Here is a 21,760-nt window from a genome sequence, read left to right on the forward strand (position 1 = left end):
ATCCCTTCTCCAGTGGATCTTCCTGACCCAGGAATTGAACCTGGGTCTCCCATATTGCAGTTGGGTTTTTTTTACCAGCTGAACCACAAGGGAAGGCCAAGAATACTGGAGTGGGTAGCCTATCCCTTCTCTAGAGGATCTTCCTGACTCAGGAATCAAATCAGGGTCTCCTCCATTGCAGGAAGATTCTTTACAAACTGAGCTATGCAGGAATCCCTTGTTGGGTGCATATATATTTATAATTGTTATATCTTCTTCTTGGATTGGTCCTTTGACCATTATGTAGTGTCCTTCTTTGTCTCTTTTCACAGGCTTTCTTTAAAAGTCTATTTTATCTGATATGAGTATTCCTACTTCTGCTTTCTTTTGGTCTCCATTTGCATGAAATACCTTTTCCAGCCCTTCACTTTCAGTCTGTATGTGTCCCTTGGTTTGAGGTGAGTCTCTTGTAGACAGCATATATAGGGGTTTGTTTTTAATTCTTTCAGCCAGTCTTTGTCTTTTGATTGGGACATTCAACCCATTTACATTTAGAGTAATTATTTATAATTATGATACTGTTGCCATTTATTTTGTTGTTTTGGGTTCGGGTTTATAAACCTTTTCTGTGTTTCCTGTCTAGAGAAGATCCTTTAGCATTTGTTGAAGATCTGGTTTAGTGGTGCTGAATTCTCTCAGCTTTTGCTTGTCTGTAAAGCTTTTGATTTCTCCTTCATATTTTAATAAGATGCTTGATGGGTATAGTAATATGGGTTGTAGGTTTTTTCTCTTTCATCACTTTAAGTGTGTCCTGGCATTCCTTTCTGGCCTGAAGAGTTTCTATTGAAAGGTCAGCTGTTATCCTTATGGGGATCTCCTTGTGGGTTATTTGTTGCTTTTCCCTTGCTGCTTTTAATATTTTCTCTTTGTGTTTGATCTTTGTTAGTTTGATTAATATGTCTTGTGGTGTTTCAGCTTGGGTTTATCCTGTTTGGCACTCTCTGGGTTTGTTGGACTTTGGTGGCTATTTCTTTCCCCACTTTAGGGAAATTTTCAACTATTATCTCCTCAAATTTTCTCATGCCCTTTCTTTTCATCTTCTTCTTCTGGGATTCCTATGATTTGAATGTTGGGACATTTTACATTGTCCCAGAGGTCTCTGAGGTTGTCCTCAGTTCTTTTAATTATTTTTTTATTTTTTCCTCTCTGCTTCATTTCTTTTTTTTTTTCTTTCTTTTCTTTTCTTTTATTTTTAAACTTTACATAATTGTATTAGTTTTGCCAAATATCAAAATGAATCCGCCACAGGTATACATGTGTTCCCTATCCTGAACCCTCCTCCCTCCTCCCTCCCCATACCATCCCTCTGGGTCATCCCAGTGCACTAGCCCCAAGCATCCAGTATTGTGCATTTATTTTCACCATTCTATCTTCCATTTCACTTATCCTATCTTCTGCCTCAATTATTCTAGTGTTGATTCCCCCCAGAGGGATTTTGATTTCAGTTATTGCATTATTCATTATTGACTGACTCTTCTTTATCTCTTCTAGGTCCTTGTTAAACATTTCTTGCATCTTCTCAATCCTTGTCTCTAGTCTATTTATCTGTAACTCCATTTTGTTTTCAAGATTTTGGATCATCTTTACTATCATTATTCTGAATTCTTTTTCAGGTAGACTCCCTATCGCCTCCTCTTTTGTTTGATTTTGTGGGCATTTATCATGTTGCTTTACCTGCTGAATATGTCTCTGCCTTTTCATTTTGTTTAGATTGCTGTGTTTGGGGTGCCCTTTCTGTTTGCTGGCAGTTCATGGTTCCTCTGTATTGTGGAGCCTTCTCCCTGTGGGTGGGATTGGACTAGTGGTTTGTCAAGGTTTCCTGGTTAGGGGATCTTGTGTCTGTGTTCTGGTGGATGGACATGGGTCTCTTCTCTCTGAAGTGCCAAGAAGTGTCCAGTAGTGAGTTTTAGTGTGTCTATGGGTTTGGCATGGCTTTGAGCACCCTGTATTTTAATGCTCAGGGCTGTGTTCCTGTTTTACTGGAGAATTAGAATGGTATAGCTTGCTCTGGATGAGAAGACAATGGCAACCCACTCCAGTACTCTTGCCTGGAAAATCCCATGGACGGAGGAGCCTGGTAGGCTGCAGTCCATGGGCTCGCTATGAGTTGGACACGACTGAGTGACTTCACTTTCACTTTTTACTTTCCTGCATTGTAGAAGGAAATGGCAACCCACTCCAGTGTTCTTGCCTGGAGAATCCCAGGGACGGGGGAGCCTGGTGGGCTGCCATCTCTTGGGTCGCACAGAGTCGGACACGACTGAAGCGACTTAGCAGCAGCAGCAGCTTGCTCTGGAACTTGTTAACTCTTGGGTGGAGCTGGTTTCAGTGTAGGAATGTATCCTTTTGGGTGAGCTCTTGTCTATTAATATTCCATAGAATCAGGAGGTCTCTGATGTTCTCAAGGTTTGGAGTTAAACCTTCTCCCTCTGGCTTTCAGTCTTATTCTTACAGTAGCCTCAAGACTTCTCCATCCATATAACACAGATGATAAAACATCTAGGTTAATAGTGAAACAATTCTCCACAGTTAGGGACACCCAGAGAGGTTCACAGGCTTACATGAAGAGGGAAAAGGGAGATAGAGGTGACCAGGAGGAAAAGAAGGGGAGTCAAAAGGGGAGAGAGCAATCTAGCCAGTAATCAATTCCCTAAGTGTTCTCCACAGCCCAGAACACCCAGAGACATTCACAGAGTTAAGTAGATAAGAGAAAGGTGAGGGAGGAGATATAGGTGACCTGGGGGAGAAAAGGGAGTGTCAAAAAGGGAGTCAGCAATAAAGCCAGCCAGTAATTTCACATACCTAAGTGAAAATGGGTACTGAAGATTATATTCCTAAAGGTACAAAATTGAAAACAAATACCAAAAAGCAAAGATTAAAAATCTAGAGTAGAGGTTAGACTCTCAGAAATAAAATATTAAAATTATAAAACAAAATCAATCACAAAATTATGAAAAATATATATGTGAATTTGCTTTAAAAATAGGATCTTTTTTGCAAGATAATAGGTTATAAAAATAAAAAGGAGTAATAAGGAACTTAAATTAAAAAATTAAAAAGTGATAATAGTAACAATATATCTAGGAATTTCTCTGGAGCTGTTGTGGGCAGTGTGGGGTCAGTTCAGTTTCAGATAGTTCCTTGTTCCAGCTTGTACTTCTTCTCAAGGTCTATAGGCCCCCTCCAATGCTTAGTCAATGTTAACTACAGGGTTTTAATCTGTTGCACCTGTCACTTCCAGAGCAGTTCCCTTTTCTTTGCTTATTTTGGCTTCCTCTGTTTGCAAGTCTCTTCAGTGTCTAATCTCCATCCTGATACAAGGGGGCAAAGGTGGTCACTTATTTAGGCTCACTCGTTCAATTGTGTTGTGGGGGGCGGGTGGGGACAATACAAATTGATTTCTCAGGCATGTGTGGGGAATGTTCACAGTGTAAGGACCACACTGGGTTTACCAAAGCTCAGGTCGCATGTGCTTCCTGGGTCTACACTGCTCAGGCTCCAGAGTGCTCTGCAGGGGTACTGTCCAAAGTGGGACTTCCTTTTCGGGCATTTCCCAGGTCTAAGCCATTCAGGTTCTTGGGTACTCCACAAGGGCACAGAGTCAGTTGGATGTGCATTTTGTGCCCTTCCCAGGTCCAAGCAGCTCAGGTGACCAGGTGCTTGGTGAGTGCACTGTCCCAGGTGGGCTGTGTGTCTTAATCACCTCCCCGGTCCTGGCTGGTTGGTGTCCCGGGTGTGCCGCCAGAGTACCATCTCAGGTATGCCATGTGAGAGATGTGTCTCCTCTGGGGAGCTGATCTCAGGTTGCGACACTCCTGGCAGGTGTCAACCATCCAGGATCCCAGGAGGACGTGGTTAGCAACTGGGAGCCTGCTGACAGTTTGATGGAGGATGCCAGTCCCTGGGGTGGAGATTGCAGCAGCCCCTTGCCCTGCAGCTCTGGCTGTCACACACCTGCCTCTCTGCCTAGGGAGGGTGGGGAAGGCTGGGGGGCTGGCTAACTCTTCTTTGGTGTTAGCTCAATCCTTTGTTCTGTGTGCAGGCCAGGCTGTGCGTTAGAGCCTTTTGTGGGAAAGTTCTCTCTCTTTTTTTGTTCTCTCTGGCAATCTCACAGTTTGGGTTTCTATCTCATGTTAACTCCCTCAGATTGTCCTCAGGGCACTGAGGCCTGGTCCTTTTCCTAAGCACTGATTATGCAGCCTGTGCCTCCCTGTCCAGTCCACACTTGTTGGTAGTGGATGCGAGTATCTGGGCTACTTCTCCACTGGCAGCTGCGGTTAGGTGCATAGTGTGTGTGTGTGTGTGTGTGTGTGTGTTTCCTCCCGGTTATGTTGCCCTTGAGATTCCAAAACTCCCCACAAACTTGCCTGTGAGAGGATTTCCTACTGTGTGGAAACTTCTCCTGCACAACTCCCTCCCCAGGACAGGTCTCTGGCCCTAACTCTTTTTGTCTCTCTTTTTAGCTTTTATATTTTGTCCTACCTCTTCTCAAAGAGAATAGGGTGTCTTTTTGGGTGCCTGGTGTCCTCTGCCAGTGTTTAAAAGTTGTTTTGTGGAAGGTGCTCAGCACGCACATGATCTTTTCATGAATTTGTGGGGGAAAGTGGTCTCTCCATCCTATTCCTCTGCCATCTTGGGACCACCCCCAGTCTTGATTATGTCTTTATTTTTCTTTAATTAATTAATTTATTTACTTTACAATATTGTATTGGTTTTGGCACACATTGACTTGAATCCACCATGGGTGTACATGTGTTCCCCATCATGAACTCCCCTCCCACCTCCCTCCCCATCCCTCAGGGTCTTCCCAGTGCACCTGCCCTGAGCACCCTGTATCATGCATTGAACCTGGACTGGCAATTTGTTTCACACATGATAATTTACATGTTTCAATGCCATTCTCCCATATCATCTCACCCTCACCCTCTCCCACAGAGTTCAAAAGACTGTTCTATACATCTGTGTCTCTTTAGCTGTCTCGCATACAGCATTATCATTACATTCTTTCTAAATTCCATATATATGCATTCATATACTGTATTGGTGTTTTTCTTTCTGGCTTACTTCACTCTGTATAATAGGCTCCAGTTTCATCCACCTCATTAGAACTGATTCAAATGTATTCTTTTTTAATGGCTGAGTAATATTCCATTGTGTATCTGTACCACAGCTTTCTTACCATTCATCTGCTGATGGACATCTAGGTTGCTGCCATGTCCTGGCTATTATAAACAGTGCTGCGATGAACATTGGGGTACACGTGTCTCTTTCAATTCTGGTTTCCTCAGTGTGTATGCCCATCAGTGGGATTACTGGGTCATAAGGCAGTTCTATTTCCAGTTTTTTAAGGAATCTCCACACTGTTCTCCATTGTGGCTGTACTAGTTTGCATTCCCACCAACAGTGTAAGAGGGTTCCCTTTTCTCCACACCTTCTCCAACATTGTAGACTTTTGGATAGCAGCCATTCTGACTGGCATGAAATCTTACCTCATTATGGTTTTGATATGCATTTCTTTGATAATGAGTGATGTTGAGCATCTTTTCATGTGTTAGCCATCTGTATGTCTTCTTTGGAGAAATGTCTGTTTAGTTCTTTGGCCCACTTTTTGATTGGGTCTTTTATTTTTCTGGAATTGAGCTGCAGGAGTTGCTTGTATATTTTTGAGATTAGTTGTTTGTAAGTTGCTTCATTTGCTATTATTTTGTCCCATTCTGAAAGTTGTCTTTTCACCTTGCTTATAGTTTCCTTTGTTGTGCAAAGCTTTAAAGTTTAATTAGGTCCCATTTGTTTATTTTTGCTTTTATTTCCAATATTCTGGGAGGTGGGTCATAGAGGATCCTGCTGTGGTTTATGTTGGAGAGTGTTTTGCCTAGGTTTTCCTCTAGGAGTTTAATAGTTTATGGTCTTACATTTAGATCTTTAATCGATTTTGAGTTTATTTTTGTGTATTGTTTTAGAAAGTGTTTTAGTTTCATTCTTTTACAAGTGGTTGACCAGTTTTCCCAGCACCACTTGTTAAGGAGATTGTCTTTTCTCCATTGTATATTCTTGCCTCCTTTGTCAAAGATAAGGGGTCCATAGGTGCGTGGATTTATCTCTGGGCTTTCTATTTTGTTCCATTGATCTGTATTCATGTCTTTGTGCCAGTACCGTACTGTCTTGATGACTGTGGCTTTGTACTAGAGGCTGAAGTAAAGCAGGTTGATTCCTCAAGTTCTATTCTTCTTTGTTAAGATTGCTTTGGCTATTCGAGGTTTTTGTATTTCCATACAAATTGTGAAATTATTTGTTCTAGTTCTCTGCAAAATACCGTTGGTAGTTTGATACAGATTGCATTGAATCTAGATTGTTTTGGCTAGTATACTCATTTTCACTATATTGATTTTTCTGATCCATGAACATGGTATATTTCTCCATCTATTTGTGTCTTCTTTGATTTCTTTCACCAGTGTTTTATAGTTTTCTATATATAGGTGTTTTGTTTCTTTAGGTAGATATATTCCTAAGCATTTTATTCTTTTCATTGAAATGGTGAATGGAATTGTTTCCTTAATTTCTCCATTTTCTCATTTTTAGTATATAGGAATGCAAGGGATTTCTCTGTGTTAATTTTATATCTTGCAACTTTACTATATTCATTGATTAGCTCTGGTAATTTTCTGGTGGAGTCTTTAGGATTTTCTATGTAGAGGATCATGTCATCTGCAAACAGTGAGAGTTTTACTTCTTTTCCAATCTGAATTCCTTTTATTTCTTTTTCTGCTCTGACTGCTGTGGCCAAAACTTCCAAAACTATGTTGAATAGTAGTGGTGAGAGTGAGTAACCTTGTCTTGTTCCTGACTTTAGGGGAAATGCTTTCAATTTTTCACCATTGAGGATATTGTTTGCTGAGGGTTTGTCATATATAGCTTTTATTATGTTGAGGTATGTTCCTTCTATTCCTGCTTTCTGGAGGTTTTTTTAATCTTAAATGGATGTTGAATTTTGCCAAATTATGTCTTTATTAAAATATGTCTTTATTAGGACTTCTCTGGTGGCTTACATGGTAAAGCATCTGCCCACAATGTTGGAGACACAGGTTTGATCCCTGGGTTGGGAAGATCCTCTGGAGAGGGAAATGGTAACCCACTCCAGTACTCTTGCCTCAAAAATCCCATGGACAGAGGAGTGTGATAGGCTACAGTCCATGGGGAGGCAAAGAGTTGGACACGACTAAGTGACTTCACTTTCACTTTCATAAAGTCCCACAGTCTCAGCAGCATATGTGATAGAAAGTAACTGGTAATGAAGGGCCTAATGGTGATGAGTGAGAGCTGAGGCAGGTTCCAGAGGGTTGGAAGTGGGTCATTGTCAAGATTGTCAGGTGGTGAAAGTGTTGTTTGAAGCTAGGTGAGTTCTTTTGTGTCTGTGTGTACCTTTATGTGTGGTATTTTTCTTTACTTGAAATTCCCTTTCCTCTCTTTGCTGTGGATAGATGTTCCTTATCCTTTGAGGCCCTTTTCCAGTGCTACAAGGTCTCTGAAATTTTTCTTGTTTTCCTTTCCTAATGTTATTAGCAGCCTCATCTTTTCTGTTCCCCAGAATTTTACTCCTATTTTATTACAGCACAGACACTGTTTTCCTGTTAGATTCCTTTCTGCCTTTCCTGTTCAACCACCATCTTCTTGGGCAGAAGGTTTGTATCTGACTCACTTCAGGTCTTCCTCGGCTGTTACTGCAAGTTCTCTGAGTTAGTCTTTGAATTAGGCTGAGTTGTTGACTTCCTAAAAGTCTTTTTCTCCATTTGTACTTTGAGTAGTACCTTCCTGTGATGTTAGCACAGAAGAGCTGTAGAGAATCATTTGATCTCTGGCCCCTCCCTGTGCCCCCTGCTGCTGCTGCCACAGAAAGTTAGTATGTGATCACTATGGTGCATCGCTCACATCTGTCCCCTTAGGAGTAAGACTGCAGCTCTCACAGAAGACAGGATCAGGACTATGAGTGAATTTATAAGTGGCAACAAATCAGTAAAAATGTATGCTTGGGAAAAGTCACTTATAGACCTTATTACCAGATTGAGAAGGTAAGGTTTTTTATATGTCACACCATATTTTTGTACTCCCCTCCACATTTTTAACTGAATTTACTTATTATTTTTGGAGGATAATTACTTTACAATGTTGAGGTGGTCTCTGCTTCTGACCTTGATGAATCAGTCATAATTATATATATATATATATATATATCTCCCCACCTTCTTGAATCTCTGCCTTCCACCCCCATTCTACCTCTCTAGGTCGTCACAAAGCACCAGGCTAGACTCCCTGTGTTATATAGCAGTTTCCTGCTAGTTATCTAATTTACACATGACAGCATATACATGTCAATGCTACTTTCTAAATATGTCCTACCTTCTCCCTCCCACTTTGTGTCTCTGAGATTGTTCTCTGCATCTGTGTCTCCATTTATTCTCTGTGAATAGGTTCATTAGTTCTATTTTTCTAGATTCCATATATATGCATTAATATTTGCTTTTCTCTGACTTACCTCACTCTGTATAACAGGTTATAGATTCACCTGCTGCTGCTGCTAAGTCACTTCAGTCGTGTCTGACTCTGTGTGACCCCATAGACGGCAGCCCACCAGGCTCCCCCGTCCCTTGGATTCTCCTGGCAAGAAAACTGGAGTGGGTTGCCATTTCCTTCTCCAATGCATGAAAGTGAAAAGTGAAAGTGAAGTCGCTCAGTCGTGTCTGACCCTCAGTGACCCCATGGACTGCAGCCTACCAGGCTCCTCCATCCATGGGATTTTCCAGGCAGGAGTACTGGAGTGGGGTGCCATTGCCTTCTCCACTAGGTTCATCTACGTACCTACAAATGACTTTTCTGAATTAATTTTGAAGTTTCACCAAGTTTTTCACATTACGATGAACTTAAATACTATGCACTCCACCCCCAACATGTGGCAGAAAGTTTAAGTAGAATGGGGAGATCATATTTGAATCTGCTCTTCCACTTACTGTCTTCTTAAAGGAAAAATTTATATAAAGCTTCTTCAGTACAGTTCAGTCACTCAGTCATGTCCGACTCTTTGTGACCCCATGAATTGCAGCACACCAGGCCCCCCTGTCCATCACCAACTCCAGTAGTTTACACAAACTCATGTCCATCGAGTTTGTGATGCCATCCAGCCATCTCATCCTCTGTCGCCCCTTCTCCTCCTGCCCCCAGTCCCTCCCAGCATCAGAGTCTTTTCCAATGAGTCAACTCTTCGCATGGGGTGGCCAAAGTATTGGAGTTTCAGCTTTAGCATAATTCCTTCCAATTAACACCCAGGACTGATATCCTTTAGAATGGCCTGGTTGGATCTCCTTGCAGTCAAAGGGACTCTCAAGAATCTCCTTCAACAGCACAGTTGAAAAGCATCAATTCTTTGGCGCTCAGCTTTCTTCACAGTCCAACTCTAACATCCATACATGACCACTGGAAAAACCATAGCCTTGACTAGATGGAGCTTTGTTGGCAAAGTAATGTCTCTGATTTTAAATATGCTATCTAGGTTGGTCATAACTTTCCTTGCAAGGAGTAAGCATCTTTTAATTTCATGGCTGCAATCACCATCTGCAGTGATTTTGGAGCCCCCCAAAATAAAGTCTGACACTGTTTCCACTGTTTCCCCTTTTACTTCCCATGAAGTGATGGTTCCGGATGCCATCTTCTTAATTTTCTGAATGTTGAGCTTAAAGCCAACCTTTTCACTCTCCTCTTTCATTTTCATCAAGAGGCTCTTTAGCTCCTCTTCACTTTCTGCCATAAGGGTGGTGTCATCTGCATATCTGATATTACTGATATTTCTCCTGGCAATCTTGATTCCAGCTTGTGCTTCTTCCAGCCCAGCGTTTCTCATGATGTGCTCTGCATACACGTTAAATAATCAGGGTGACAATATACAGCCTTGACATACTCCTTTTCCTATTTGGAACCAGTCCGTTGTTCCATGTCCAGTTCTGTTGCTTCCTGGCCTGCATACAGGTTTCTCAAGAGGCAGGTCAGGTGGTCTGGTATTTCCACCTCTTTCAGAATGTTCCACAGTTTATTGTGATCCACCCAGTCAAAGGCTTTGGCATAGGCAATAAGCAGAAATAGATGTTTCTCTGGAACTCTCTTGCTTTTTAGATGATCCAGCAGATGTTGGCAATTTGATCTCTGGTTCCTCTGCCTTTTCTAAAACCAGCTTGAACATCTGGAAGTTCATGGTTTACATATTCCTGAAGCCTGACTTGGAGAATTTTGAGCATTACTTTACTAGCATGTGAGATGAGTGCAATTGTCCAGTAGTTTGAGCATTCTTTGGCATTGCCTTTCTTTGTGATTGGAATGAAAACTGACCTTTTCCAGTCCTGTGGCCACTGCTGAGTTTTCCAAATTTGCTGGCATATTGAGTGAACCACTTTCACAGCATCATCTTTTAGGATTTGAAATAGCTCGACTGGAATTCCATCACCTTCACTAGCTTTGTTTGTAGTGATGCTTCCTAAGGCCCACTTGACTTTGCATTCCAGGATGTATGGCTCTAGGTGAGTGATCACACCATCATGATTATCTTGGTTGTGAAGATCTTTTTTGTACAGTTCTTCTGTGTATTCTTGCCACATCTTAATATCTTCTGCCTCTGTTAGGTCCATACCATTTCTGTCCTTTATCGAGCCCATCTTTGCATGAAATGTTTCCTTGATATCTCTAATTTTCTTGAAGAGATCTCTAGTCTTTCCCGTTCTGTTGTTTTCCTCTATTTCTTTGCACTGATCACTGAGGAAGGCTTTCTTATCTCTCCTTGCTATTCTTTGGAACTCTGCACTCAGATGCTTATATATTTCCTTTTCTCCTTTGCTTATGCTTCTTACTTATACAGAAATGAATTTCCAAGTATTTCTTAGTACCACAAACCCCCCAAAAGCAGTAATTTCAAGGTGTTAGTATTTTTTTTCCTGTATTTTATGTTTATTTTTACCTGACGATACTCCTTAGCTTTTTCACTGTCTGTAAAGGTCTTTCACATATGGAAATCAATTACAAAAGAACTCCACAAGGTAAGTTTTGTTTTCATATCCAATATAGAAACATGAACAGAGACATGGTGGTTAAATGTTTCAGATAGAAGAGTATGTAATTGCTGGAAATCAGTCTTATGTGACAAGTCCAAAGCATTTTCTTCTGATGATGATAGTAGGTGTATTTTCTGTCTCTCCATGACATCTGTCCTATATTGGAGTTTGTGTGTGAGGCAGTTTCCTCTCTCCACCCCAGCTAATGTCCTCTGCTTTGTACAACTTCAGGATCCTGGGAAGAACCTGTTTTTCTGTCTCTTCTCTTGAAGCAGGTGGCTTTTGCCTATTGTCAATGCAGGGTACAGGATCGGCTTGTTGTCATTGCTAGTTATTCAGTTGTGTCCGACTCTGTGCGACCCCATGGACTGTGCCCACCAGGCTCCTCTGTCCATGGGAATCTCCAAGCAAGCATACTGAAGTGGGTTGCCATTTCATTCTCCAGGGGATCTTCCCAACCCAGGAATCGAACCTACGTCTCTCATGTCTCCTGAGGATGGGACCAAGCAGCTGGAAGAGAGGTGACAGAGATGGCTCCTGGAGAACCATCCACGTTGGGAGGCAAAGAGCTGGAGCAGAGGGGAAGGAGAGACATGAATTTTAGTCAAGTTGAAGTACTCAGGCCGCCTTGGAGCCCATGTCCCTGACAACAGTCACTGAGGTGACACACGAACATCCAGGCAGCTGGCCCCTTGTTGTCTTTATTTAGTCTCTAAATTGTGTCTGTCTCTTTATGACCCCATGTAGTATATAGCCTGCCAGGCTCCTCTGTCCATGGGATTTTCCAGGCAAGAATACTGGAGTGGGTTGCCATTTCCTTCTCTACAGAATATGCTCGTATTTGAGATGATGACATTCAAACTAAAACTATAATTTGCTGTAGCACAAATGGCAAGATTATAGAGATTGGATGTAACTGTATCAGGCAAAACTTTATGAATCATTATAATTCATTCCAAACAGAAGCATGAAAACACTAGGTTGTTTTCTTGGTAGAATACTTTTCTACATTTTCTTATCTATGGTATTTTTCTACATCTTTCATTTAAATATCTGATGAGTGTTTTACTCCAGCACAGGGTACTTAGAATTCTCTGGTATCTCCCTGTCACTTCTTACTTTGCACCTTTGTGGGGGCCCTCCCTCTGATGGGAATACACTCTCATCTTCCTTATTCTCTGGCCTCTGCCAACCCTGACTTCAGCTTATCTTCTCAAGATCCACATTCATGCAACTTGCTCTCACTCCACTGCTCCGTGTTACACAACTCTGCTCTGAGCTCCTGTGGGGGCTGTGTGGCTGCCTCTGTCTAATGTCTTGATGTGTCACAGTCTTGGGGTGTCTTATTCTGTTCCTCCACAAGTTTGTGAGCTCTTGGAGTTGATGGGCTGTGTCTTTCTGTCATCAGTGAGGAGCCTGGCCCAGGACTTGTGGTTTTGAATGCTTGTTGAATGAATGTTCAAACCCAGTCTCATTGGTCCAAAATGTTTTAAAAAGTGTGACTCTAAGTCTTCTTTTATTTTTTTTTAATTTAATTTTATTTTTAAACTTTACAAAATTGTATTAGTTTTGCCAAATATCAAAATGAATCCGCCACAGGTATATATGTGTTCCCCATCCTGAACCCTCCTCCCTCCTGCCTCCCCATACCATCCGTCTTCTTTTAGTTGCAAGAGTGAAGTGGTGCCACAGAGTGTGGTCCTGGTTTGGGGGCAGACCTCTGGGTGTGCACTGTGTAGTGTTTCCATGATGTGAGGGATAGTTTATCTGTGCCCACTCCCTCAAAAGGGGCCATTCACACAGGGCACTTGAATTCATGCCTTGGATGTCGATGATTGTTTTAAAATCTATTTTCTACTCTCTTTTCCAGGAAGGAAATTTCCAAGATTTGGCAAAGTTTCTACCTTAAAGGAATGAATTTGACATCATTTTTTGCTGTAACCAAAATCATGATTTTTGTCACCTTCATCACCAATGTGGCTCTCGAAAAGGTGATTACAGCCTGCCAAGTGTTTGTGGTGGTGACGCTGTTTGAGGCTCTGCGGTTTAGGAGCACCCTCTACTTCCCTATGGCCGTCAAGAAGGTGTCAGAGGCCATCATCAGTACCCGAAGAATCAAGGTTTGGGAACAAATAACTTTTTAAAGTTGTAGGTGTATTTTACGTAAAATACCTTCTTTTATTTGGTGTGACTGTGTGCCAGTTAGATGTGGTTTAGCTCTGTGCCAAAGCTGGTAGTCATTCCAAACTCTCTTATGTACTCCCCTCTCTTCTTTGATAGAGCATATTATAAATATCATAAGTTCCCTGCTCATTTATTGGCAGCAGTAGCAACAACACAGGACTCTCTACATATAAGTGATGACGTCAGGGTGATTAATATGCCTAAAAACAAGAGAAGTGAATATGTTGCCTCTCTTGTGCTAACTCAAATGACTAGTTAGTGACTGTGCACAGTCCTGGAGTGAACAGGATTCCTCTCTAGGCTGGGAAGGAAAAAACTTGCTGATAGCTCCTTGTTTCTTGGGCAGGAAGATTTACTTAGTTCTCTGTTGGAAACGGGTTCTTTCCTGCATAGGTGGTTTGCTTGTTAATTTCTGAGCTTGCCTTTTGGATCTGCCTTTTCCTCTCTGCCTCTTTTCACTTACTACTTAATCTTGTCTCTAGCTGGACTCTTCCCTTCAAATTTGTGATTCCCACCATACCCACTATGTTTTTTTCCTGACTGTCCCTAAATTGCCTTGGATAAATAATTTACATCACCAAAATAAGGGCCTGGCACACAGTAGGTGCTCAGTTATTCATGTGTTTATGAATACATCTAAAATTAAAATAAACTGGTTCTGTGAATCAGCCTAGGCATGAGCTTGAGTGTCTAGGCTTTATGAAAAATCTGATTTGTTTCTACCTCTCCACAGTGATGGGCTGCTAATGATAGATCTCTAGTGAAGTTAGATAGTTCTCCAGTGTGATTGTATTTTAGTTTTGGGTCTTGTCATAAAAGCCAATTTTTTGTGTGTGAAGTTTCTATGCTATAAAAAACCATTTCCCATAAAACACATCAGTCATATGGGTTCAGTTCTTGTCCCCTGAGTTTGTCATTCTTTCTGATGGGGGCTTCTAGCAACAATTATAAGGCTTGGTCCATTCTACTAGTTAAAAAATTCCTTTTTCATGGCTTTCACATCTTGAAATAAGACATTTAGGAATATTCTTGGACTGTGGTGACATTCTTAATGACACATTAACCCATCCAGATGGAAGCTTCATATGTGTGTTGTGCTATTGTGGTTTTGTTATTACTGCTGCCACAGCTGCCTTCTTTGATCATGGCTACCAGTGATCTTGTGGTCTGGGCACTCTTGAATCCTTTATGCATCATGCCATGTCATTTAATCTGAAAAACAATTGAGTGGGTAAACATTAGTGTCACTGCTTTATGGATAAGGAAACGGGTTCATGTATCAGTTGGAATAACTCACCCATCCTCACACAGCTTGCAAATGACAGAAGTAGGATTCTGACCACAGCTTGATTTCTTAACCACTGTTACATTGCTTTCTATATACCTTTTTTGTGTGGACTATCTCATTCAGTTCAGTTCAGTTCAGTTGCTCAGTCATGTCCGACTCTTTGCGACCCCATGAATAGCAGCACACCAGGCCTCCCTGTCCATCACCAACTCCCGGAGTTCACTCAGACTCACGTCCATCGAGTCAGTGATGCCATCCAGCCATCTCATCCTCTGACGTCCCCTTCTCCTCCTGCCCCCAATCCCTCCCAGCATCAGAGTCTTTTCCAATGAGTCAACTCTTCGCATGAGGTGGCCAAAGTACTGGAGTTTCAGCCTTAGCATCATTCCTTCCAAACAAATCCCAGTGCTGATCTCCTTCAGAATGGACTGGTTGGATCTCCATGAAGTCCAAGGGACTCTCAAGGGTCTTCTCCAACACCACAGATCAAAAACATCAATTCTTCAGCACTCAGCTTTCTTCACAATCTAATTCTCACATCCATATGTGACCACTGGAAAAACCATAGCCTTGACTAGATGGACCTTTGTTGGCAAGTAATGTCTCTGCTTTTGAATATGCTATCTAGTTTGGTCATAACTTTCCTTCCAAGGAGTAAGCATCTTTTAATTTCATGGCTGCAGTCACCATCTGCAGTGATTTTGGAACCCAAAAAATAAAGTCTGCCACTGTTTCCAGTGTTTCCCCATCTATTTCCAATGAAGTGACGGGACCAGATGCCATGATTTTTGTTTTCTGAATGTTGAAAAAGCCAACTTTTTCACTCTCCTCTTTCACTTTTATCAAGAGTCTTTTTAGTTCCTCTTCACTTTCTGCCATAAGGGTGGTGTCATCTGCATATCTGAGGTTATTAATATTTCTCCCAGCAATCTTTATTCCAGCTTGTGCTCCTTCCAGCCCAGCGTTTCTCATGATGTACTCTGCATATAAGTCTCATTAAGTTTGTTTTTATCATCTCCTCTTACTCTGAAGACCTTTGAAGTCCCTGTTTCTTGAAGAATCAAGTTTTAAACTCTGGGCTCCACTGGCTTCTCTGTTTCTCAGCACATGACCCTCCTCCCTGGCATGGGATTGGGGTGGGGAGGAGGAAAATGCCTGTCTCTGTGACCTGCCACATTCATCCCCACTTTGAGATCTCTGTTCAGCCTCCTTGGTTGCCTTCTCCTCTGTCCTTGATTTGAGTAAATGCTGCTGAGCCTCCAGCAGCCCCATGACCATCTCCCAGCACTTTTGTTCACATTGATCTGGGATTTCCATCTATGTGCACAGCCAGCCTCATGTCAGGTGGGGTGATGCTGATTCCCTGGGAGTGTTCTGAGCCCCTTGACAGCAGACTGTCTCTAGTGGTTCTTTAGTGTAGTGCATGGTCCATACTGGACACATCATGGGTATCATATAAATGCTGGATTGATTGAGACAACAGTTACAGAAAACGAATCAGTTCAGTTGAGTTCAGTTGCTCAGTCGTGTCTGACTCTTTGAGACCCCATAAATCGCAGCACACCAGGCCTCCCTGTCCATCACCAACTCCCGGAGTTCACTCAGACTCACGTCCATCGAGTCAGTGATGCCATCCAGCCATCTCATCCTCCATCGTCCCCTTCTCCTCCTGCCCCCAATCCCTCCCAGCATCAGAGTCTTTTCCAATGAATCAACTCTTCGCATGAGATGGCCAAAGTACTGGAGTTTCAGCTTTAGCATCATTCCTTCCAAAGAAATCCCAGGGCTGATCTCCTTCACAATGGACTGGTTGGATCTCCTTGCAGTCCAAGGGACTCTCAAGAGTCTTCTCCAACACCACAGTTCAAAGGCATCAATTCTTCCACGCTCAGCCTTCTTCACAGTCCAAATCTCACATCCATACATGACCACAGGAAAAACCATAGCCTTGACTAGATGAAACTTTGTTGGCAAATTAATGTCTCTGCTCTTGAATATGCTATCTAGGTTGGTCATAACTTTCCTTTCAAGGAGTAAGTGTCTTTTAATTTCATGGCTGCAGTCCCCATCTGCAGTGATTTTGGAGCCCAAACAAATAAAGTCTGACACTGTTTCCACTGTTTCCCCATCTATTTCCCATGAAGTGATGGGACCAGAGGCCATGATCTTCGTTTTCTGAATGTTGAGCTTTAAGCCAACTTTTTCACTCTCCACTTTCAATTTCATCAAGAGGCTGTTTAGTTCCTCTTCACTTTCTGCCATAAGGGTGGTGTCATCTGCATATCTGAGGTTATTGATATATCTCCCAGCAATCTTGATTCCAGCTTGTGGTTCTTCCAGCCCAGCATTTCTCATGATGTACTCTGCATATAAGTTAAATAAGCAGGGTGACAATATACAGCCTTGACATACTCCTTTTCCTATTTGGAATAAGTCTGTTGTTCCATGTCCAGTTCTAACTGTTGCTTCCTGACCTGAATACAAATTTCTCAAGAGGCAGATCAGGTGGTCTGGTATTCCCATCTCTTTCAGAATTTTCCACAGTTTATTGTGATCCACACAGTCAAAGGCTTTGGCATAGTCAATAAAGCAGAAATAGATGTTTCTCTGAAACTCTCTTGCTTTTTCCATGATCCAGCGGATATTGGCAATTTGATCTCTGGTTCCTCTGCCTTTTCTAAAGCCAGCCTGAACATCAGGAAGTTCACGGTTCACATATTGCTGGGCCCCCACAAAAGACCAGGGTGATCAGTCTGCACTAGAAGCCAGAGAAATGCAGAGGAGGGAGCAGATTGGAGTTAGGCGTTCCTGGAACATTGCGCCTTGATGGGAGTCTAAAATCAGGGGAGCTGAATCTAATCCAGAGGGGCAATAGGTCTGAATCTTTTGCTTGTTCTGTGCATCCATCTGTGTACCCAGCCTGACTGAAATTAGTGAACCTGCTCTCTAAAGAGAGAAGCTAGCTGTGCCCTGTACAGCCAGGTGTTCATGTAGCTCCTGCTGGCCTGGCTCCTGGGCCTTGTAGTAAACTAGAAACACTCTTACTTGTTTAACAAAATTAGTCTGTCTTGATGGCCATCATGAAATAAAAGAAGATTTATACCATGAGACTTTATGCTAAAAATCATCTCTAGTCTGAAGGTGCTTTTGAGTCAGAATTCCTTCCTCTTTGGAGTTGGTCAGTCTAGTTTTTCTTAAGACCTTTGACTAATTGGATGAGACCCACCCACATTATGGAGGATAATCTGATTTACTCAGACTCTACTGATTTACATGTCAATCTCATCTAAAATTGCTTTCACTGTAATAGGTGTTTGAGTAAGTGTATGGGGGTTGATCTGCCAAGTATCTGGTTAATAACATGAACCATCACACCCTCTTGAATCCCCATATCTTCCTCTGAGCTCCTGGATGTGACTTTGTCCTCACTAAGCAATGTGTTTATGGATTTGTTTCCTTCCCTGAACTCCAGAATTCTTACAGACAGTGCCTCTTTCATCTTCGTAGTGCTCACAAATAGATGATGCTCAGAAAATGTGCAACTGAAGGGACATTCCAGCTCCATCATGTCTGGGATCCTGCAAATACCTAACCCTTAAGCATGGTTGTAGTGGAGACAGTGTTAACTCTGATTCTCTGATGGATGATGTGCCTCACCAAAGAGTATAGCATGAAAGTGGTCCTGCAGGTTTTCAGGAAATTGTGCTCAAATACTTGGGTGGATTTTTTATTTCTTTTCTACTAAAATGAACTCAATGTCTAAGGCCTGAGACTCCTTCATGTGTAGGTTTGTGCAGTAACATTAACATTATGACCTGGGGAGAACTTTGAATTTTCCTGGTGCTGACTTCATCAGGCTGCTTTGTGTCCTGATTAAGGACACACCTTTGACTTGGGCAAGACACTAAATTTTCTCTTCATGGCAGGAAGGTGGTCTCAGAATTTAGAGATCTGTTGGCAGTAGTTGTTTTCAGTAAAGGCAGGGCAAATAGCTGAGTATAAAAGTGGTGAGACAGTTAGTGTTTGCATTGGAAACTGCTCCATGGTGTGTTGAAGTAATCTTGGAAGTACTTTTTTTTTTTTTTTCTTTTAGATCCTATTAATAGAAACTTCTTCAGCCCATTTAGTTTTACCACCCTATAAAGAATGGGTGGTATAAAGAATGTAGATCTCTAATTCATGAGAATCATCTGGTGTGCTTGTTAAAACTAAATGATCACATCTTGGAGTTTCTGACTTACTATTCCTTTGCTGGGGTCTAATTTGCCTGTGTCTTTAGTGTCCCTTTGTCCTTGAAAATAAATCACATTTGGGAAACATTGCCCTATTTGTAGAAAGAAATCTAAAATGTACCTTAGCAAATGCAAAAGATAACAGAATCTTTTTAAAAATAAAATCAGTTGAGAGGAAAAAGCTGTCTTGATTTATGCTAGACTTTTGGGGGTCAAATTTGAATTTATTCATCCAATCATTCCACAAAATAACAAGTCTTGTGCAGCCTTGTGTATGGTGCAGATGAGTATATAGAGTGGCAGGTAAGCAACTGCAGAGCTACTTGCAATTTATGTTTCACCAAGTGGGAGGTTAATAAAAAATCAAACAGTGAAACTTGATGTGCATTTCTGTGTCAATAGTCCTTGGAAGGAAAAGTCTGAGGGGCCATGAGGTGCTTTGTCAGAGTCACTGGTGTAGTTTTGGAGGTTGTGCTGAGAAGTTTGAGAAGGGAAGGCTGAGCAAGTTACCTGGAGAATTCCATGTGTGGGAGTATGGGAGGTGGGAAGCCGATGCTTCGCATTTTCCTGGGGATGATCATATGACAAAGGCCTTTTGAGGATAAGAAGGGGGATCCATGAATTTGAGGAGCCAGAAATGTCTGAGGCTGCAGAGTAGAGAGCTGGAGGCCTGAGCAGGGGACCATAAAGGATACTACAGGAAACATTAAGGTTTTTATAATCAGCCTGGCTGCAGCCTGGAGAACAGGGCAGTGAGGTGGGGTAAGGACCTAGAGGAGAGGCAGGGAGATGAGTGTGTCAGGACGCTAATGCAGTACATGGTCCAGGGGCGAGATGATGTGGTTTGGTTTGGGGTGAAATAGAGAGACTTGGCAATATTTGAGAGCTACTCAGGGCACATTTTGAGTTTGGTATTAGGGGCAGGGAGGGGAGAGGTGGATGTCAGGCTGCTTTGGTTTTTCAGGCTGTAAAATCACCTGGATTGACTATGATAAGGAATGCTAAGAGAGAACCAAATCTGAGGAAATGACTAGCCTGGACTTAGTTTTGGATTCTGAGAGCATTTAAAAATACTCAGTGTTTGCTGTAAGGCCCACCTCACTGAGCAGCCATTGGCTGGATTCAGCCTCCTGTCCTGTTGTCTAACAGGTAGCATCAATTATTGGATATTCATTTTCTTCCTTTCCCTGCCTCTCATTTAGATGTAATGAGGCCCAACTAGAAGGTGAAAAGGGCTGCAGGAGTGGAAGAAAAGGCCAATTGAGTTGGTCAGAACTGGGCAAGATTTGACCACAGATGGGCTTGGAGGTATGGTGGACAGGCAGAGTTTAGAACACAGTGTGGTGTGGAGCCCTGCTGCCCCACGGCCTCCTGAAGCCTGGGGCTCAGTACACTAGGTGGTTCATCATCCAGAATTTCTGCTCAGGTCATGTCTGGCAGCCTCAGGAAGGAAACCCACTACCCCTGCCCACCTTGGATGTGGTGTGGTGGTCCATCCCCATGGGCAGAACTACACATGGTCTTCATAGTGTTGTGTCTTCTTGTTTACATGTGCTTTTCTATGTCATTTTTCCCCTGTACAAAATAATAATGATTTACTGTGACTTTATAGGTCCCAGAAGTCCCTCTATTTTATCTTAATAAGGAAAATGGACTGAAGCTCTTTTCTTTGAATAACTCCAATAGGATTATAAATGTCTTGAAAGCACTATAAGTCTTCAGTGACTTTCACATCCAGTAAAATGTGTCTTTGAAGTTATATTATTCACAAAACTGCTTAGATTTTCCCCCACCAGCCACTGGGAAGTCAATCTTTTTGGCTGAAGTTCTGACTTTGGTATTTTCCCACACAATCTGTTCTGGGTCTGCATACCATCCGTAATTTATTTTCAGCTTTTTTTTTTTTTTTTTTTTTTAATCAGCCTGAGTCCTAGAAAAAAAATCCAGCCAGCACTTCTGACACCTTTACAAGCTGGTTATGTGTTGGAATCTCATTTAACCCCTGGAAGATAGTGTCATCTTTCCTCACTCAAATCTATTATTTGTGGAGAAGTGTTGGGAATTTCTGTCCTACTATGTACACAATGATGGTGTCTGGTATCACTGACCCGATGGACATGAGTTTGAGCAAGTTCCAGGAGTTGGTGATGGACAGGGAAGCCTGGTATGCTGTAGTCCCTGGGGTCGCAAAGAGTCGGACATGACTGAGCAAATGAACTGAACACATACACACACTGAATATTGGGTTTTTGTCTTGGTAACATATTTAAGCTGAAATTGGCATTGGAACCCCACTCCAGCAACTCTTGCCTGGAAAATCCCATGGACGGAGGAGCCTGGTGGGCCGCAGTCCATAGGGTCGCTAAGAGTCGGGACACGACTGAGCGACTTCGCTTTCACTTTTCACTTTCATGCATTGGAGAAGGAAATGGCAACCCACTCCATTGTTCTTGCCTGGAGAATCCCAGGGACGGGGGAGCCTGGTGGGCTGCCGTCTATGGGGTCACACAGAGTCGGACACCACTGAAGCTACTTAGCAGCAGCAGCAGCAGACAAGATGTACAATATATGCATACAACTTTTTGCTTGTTGCTGTGTTAGCTCAGTCTATGTAGGGCTGTAGCAATGCAGGTTGGATGGATTTGAAGAGCCCTGTAATCTATTCCTTCCCTTACCCATGATTTGCTGACTCTGTACAAGGCTTGGTTTCTGTTGGAGTTGGAACTAGTGTCTGTAAGTGTGTGAGTGATGCAGTGTCTATATCTCCTGTGTAACATATAGGAGAATCTCTCATGGGATTCAGGGGTAGGGAGGACAGTGCCAGCTGGCAATGTTCTGACAGGTTCCCAGGAAGATTAGCTTTTGAGATGGACTGGAAAGGTGGGTGGGTTAGTACTCAGGGTGTCCAGGCAGAGGCCACCTGGGGAGTG

The 21,760-nt window shown here is 42.4% G+C and overlaps 1 protein-coding gene across 1 annotated transcript in view; it reads left to right on the forward strand.

The window, feature by feature from the left end:
• LOC129624244 (ATP-binding cassette sub-family C member 4-like) overlaps positions 1-21,760 on the forward strand; it is a 234,862-nt gene that overhangs the window by 41,497 nt on the left and 171,605 nt on the right. Inside the window, 2 exon segments of the mRNA XM_055541905.1 lie at positions 7,980-8,105; positions 12,997-13,246. Coding sequence (XP_055397880.1) covers positions 7,980-8,105; positions 12,997-13,246 — 376 coding nt within the window.

This window comes from Bubalus kerabau, chromosome 12, assembly GCF_029407905.1.
Source record: "Bubalus kerabau isolate K-KA32 ecotype Philippines breed swamp buffalo chromosome 12, PCC_UOA_SB_1v2, whole genome shotgun sequence".
NCBI lineage: Eukaryota > Metazoa > Chordata > Mammalia > Artiodactyla > Bovidae > Bubalus > Bubalus kerabau.